The sequence below is a fragment of the Monoraphidium neglectum genome, assembly GCF_000611645.1.
Source record: "Monoraphidium neglectum strain SAG 48.87 unplaced genomic scaffold scaffold02265, whole genome shotgun sequence".
Lineage (NCBI taxonomy): Eukaryota > Viridiplantae > Chlorophyta > Chlorophyceae > Sphaeropleales > Selenastraceae > Monoraphidium > Monoraphidium neglectum.
The window spans coordinates 2,847-6,502 of NW_014011363.1; the positions used below are offsets into that span (position 1 = coordinate 2,847).

Sequence of the window (3,656 nt, forward strand, 5' to 3'; positions counted from 1 at the left end):
CACACGCGCGCGCGCACACACACACACACACACACACACACACACACACGCGCACACACACACACACACACACACACACACACACACACACACACACACACACACGCGGACGATGAGCCACTGATTCAGCACAGCCCATCAACCTCCTGACACACGTCGCGGCTGCACAGAAGCTCTGGCTCCAATTACACCTGAGCTGGAGTGACGTACAAAGCGGCCATTGCAATGTGTCGAGGTGCAGATTGAAAAAAAAATAAAAAACGCATACCAGCGTGGTGATGTTTTTGGGGAAGGGAGGGCGCACGCACGCAGGCCGCCGAAGCACACGCGTGGTGCGGCCAAACCAGCAGGCTCGGCATGACAGGGGCATTTGTTTCGCGTGTATAGCAGTGCTGCTGCTGGTGCCTGTGGTTGCGCTGGGGCAAGCAAGCTTTGAAGCACACATACATCAAAAGTGTATAAACAAACGAGCTGCGGCACGGCAGCTATGTGGCATCAACCTGCTGGATATGTGTCATCATACGTGTGAAAGCTGTTTCAAGCGAGACCACTAGAACCCTGACTTTCATGTAACACTCAAACAGTCTGTGGTGCGGCAGCCGCGCTGGCTGCTGCCTGCCTCTCTTGGCATGCCTGGCGGTGGCCGGGCCAGGCGCTGCGCATGCACGCCAGGCTGCAGTAGCGCACCGAGCGGCAGCCGCGGCACAAGCGCAGCCGCACGCCGTCCGCGGGCGTCTTGCCGCACGCCGCGCACCTATCGCCGCCTGCGCGCCCAAGCCCCTGCCCGGACCTTTCGCCAATGACTGGCAGAGCGTGGCTGCCGCTGCTGGAGGACCCCGTTCCCCGCCGCTCACGGCCCGAAACTGCTGCCGCACCCGCTGCTGAGGGTGCCGCGCCTGCCGCGCGACCGCGCCGCCCGCAGCCGTTGCTGATGGTGCTCCCAGCCAAGCCGTGAGGCTGCTCCTGCTGCTGCTGCTGCTGCTGCTGCAGATCCTCGAAGCGCATTGCCAAGCGCAAAGGCATATCAGCCGCCAACGCCTCGTCTTGCAGTAGCCTCTGCTCATACGCCTCCGCGCCCGGGCCGCCGTCTGACCGCACAGCCAGGAGCGCGCCGGCGGCGCGCACCGCCGCGTCCGTGAAAGTCTGGAGCGCCTCGGGCCCGCTCTCACGCAGCGCCCCGAGCGCGGCGTCGGCGCCGCCGTCGTCTGCGGTGGCGTCCGTGAGGCGGTCCAGCGCGGCCAAGAGCATTTCGGCCGCGTCCAATACCCAATCCTCGTTCTGCTCTGGCGGGCCCCCGCCACGCGGGTGCTCGTCCCTGCGAAAGTCATCCGCGACCCGCACCAGCGCCTGGGCTGCCCCGCGCACAAGCGGTCGCCTCGTCCGCAGCGCCGCGAGCCGGCCGCCGCCGCGCGCGGCGCGCGTGATGGCGTCGAGGGCGGTGGCGGCGGCGTACAGCACTCGCAGGTAGCGACGGGCGCCGAGGCGTGGGTGCGGGTGCAGTACGGGCGTCGCCAGCTGCCGCGCGACCTCATCTAAGATGCCCGAGCCAGACGGGGCCAGCGCCATCGCGGCAAACGCGTCCCCTGCGGCGGCGCTGTGCGCGATCAGGAGGCGGATCCCCAGCAGCGCGTCGTTCGCGAGCGACGCAAACCCGCGCGCCTCGTCGCCGCCCGCGGCGCCCACCGCCGCGCCGGCGGCGCGCATCGCGCCGGCGAGCGAGGCGAGCGCCGCCGGGTGCGCGCAGACGGCCGCGCAGGAGAGGGGGCAGTCGCAGAGCTCGACAAGCACGGAGATGGCTTTGCACTTGATGTTGAAGCTTGGGTCGGTCAGCGCCCTGAGCAGGTGTCCGATGAAGCCGTGCTTGACTACAGCATCTGCCACGGCCGCGCGCTGTACATCGCCGCACGTGGCCAGGAGCGGCGCCAGCACCGAGATCCTGTTCTCCAAATGAGGGTCGCCCAGCCGCACCCCGCCGCCGCAGCGCAGCACGGACGACCCGTCGCCGAGCGCGGCAGCGGCGGCCTCCCGCGGGCGGCGGCGCGCGTGGTGGCTCAGCAAGGACTCGACCAGCCGCAACGCTGGCTCGAACATGCCGCCGTTGCCGGCCAGGTGGCGGCGCACGACCTCCATCAAAGCGCTGTCCCCCGCTATTCTCTCCGCAACCTCCGCGGCTGCTGCCGCCTCCGCGGCCGTCGCCGCCGAGCTGTCCCCGCTGCCGTGCTCCCGACGATCGCGCGACAGCACCCCAAGCATCAGCAGCGGCCCGCCCACTCCCGCGCGCTGCTGTATCCTCGGGGCCTTTGCCGCGGAGATGAGGACGCCGGCCGCGTCCTCAGGCATCATGAGGAGGTCGCGCCTCACTGAGGGGCTGCACATGCACAGGGCGTGCATGACTAAGCACGCCTGGCCGAGCGGCGTGCCGCTGCAGGCGCCGCGCGCTGCCAAACGCATGAGAGCCTGGGCGTAACCCGCGTCCGCCATCTGGGGGGGGGGGCGTCGGCGGGGGCAAGGGGAGCTGGTTGGTGCAAGCCGCTCGGCTGGCGGGCCGCATCGCAGACATGCAAAGAATGTGCAGGCCTGGTTGCTCCCCTGGGGGGGACTGCAGTGTCCGCCGTCCAGCGCAGGCGTGTTCCGGCCGCAGTAGCGGCCCTCATTCCCCATTCTTTGCAACTGCACCACCACGCCCGCGAACGCACCTGGCGCAAGCAGCTGGGCGCCTTGAGGAAGCAGGTGCAGGTGGCGATTGCCAGGTCTGACTCCAGGATGCTGGCTGACTCGTCAACCATTATTGCCCGGAGAGATGCGATGGCCGCGGGCCGCAGCAGCAGCCCCTGCGGCAGCGCCGCGCATGCCGTTTCAATTCCTGTGGTTGCTATAAAGAGCAGGCGCCGTGTTGTTGAGGCGCCTTCCCGGCGGCGAGCAGCGGTGCGCAATGCGGGGTCGCAGACGAGCGCGAGCGCCGCCTCCACGCGATCTGCCATGGCCTGGACGGCCGGATCCATGGCTGTGTGCGTACGATATTGTAATTTTCGGAGCTGAAACAGCTATAGGTATGGGGCGGGTCCACGTCAGATCCGTGCGACAAAGTACCGGTACTATGTCGAAGCCTATCTACTATGGACAAGTTTGGTAAGCGCAGATGAAATCAATCTGATCGGTTAGACTTGGAGCCCCGCCGTGATGTACGCAGACAGGGTGAGTAGCCAGACTGGCGCACCACAGTTTTTGAGCAATGCAAGCTCAGGTGAGGCAGCGGGGTGCCATGCATCGCATGTGTGCATTCATGAGCTGCTTGGTGAATGGTGTTGTCGGTCATGAAGCCGTACGGTACGCCACATTGCACGATCCCGGCACCCTGCAACACCTCGTCCTCCCAAGTTGACAAGTGGGAGCCAACCCCTGGAGCGCACACTTGCCGCGGACCCAGCTGCATTTGAACCCTTGCATGTCCCCACATATCCAACATTTGCTGTGTTGCAGATGGCGCAGCAGGTGTGCAAGTGCATGTGAGCGTAGCTTTGTTGGCGTGCTTTTGGATGGGCATGCCTTTCCAGTTTGTGCGCATGCATGTGCGTGCATGTGTGTGTGTGTGTGTGTGTGTGTGTGTGTGTGTGTGTGTGTGTGTGTGTGTGTGTGTGTGTGTGTGTGTGTGTGTG

General features: G+C 66.0%; 1 protein-coding gene across 1 annotated transcript; it reads right to left on the bottom strand.

Annotated features, from left to right (window-relative positions):
* Positions 1 to 576: 576 nt before the first annotated feature.
* MNEG_10310 (hypothetical protein) lies at positions 577 to 3,002 on the bottom strand (the record flags this gene model as incomplete). The annotated part of the gene is made up of 2 exons (XM_014041218.1): positions 577 to 2,481; positions 2,697 to 3,002. The coding sequence occupies 2 exons, from the start codon at positions 3,000 to 3,002 to the stop codon at positions 577 to 579; spliced, it is 2,211 nt and encodes a 736-aa protein (XP_013896672.1).
* Positions 3,003 to 3,656: the final 654 nt, after the last annotated feature.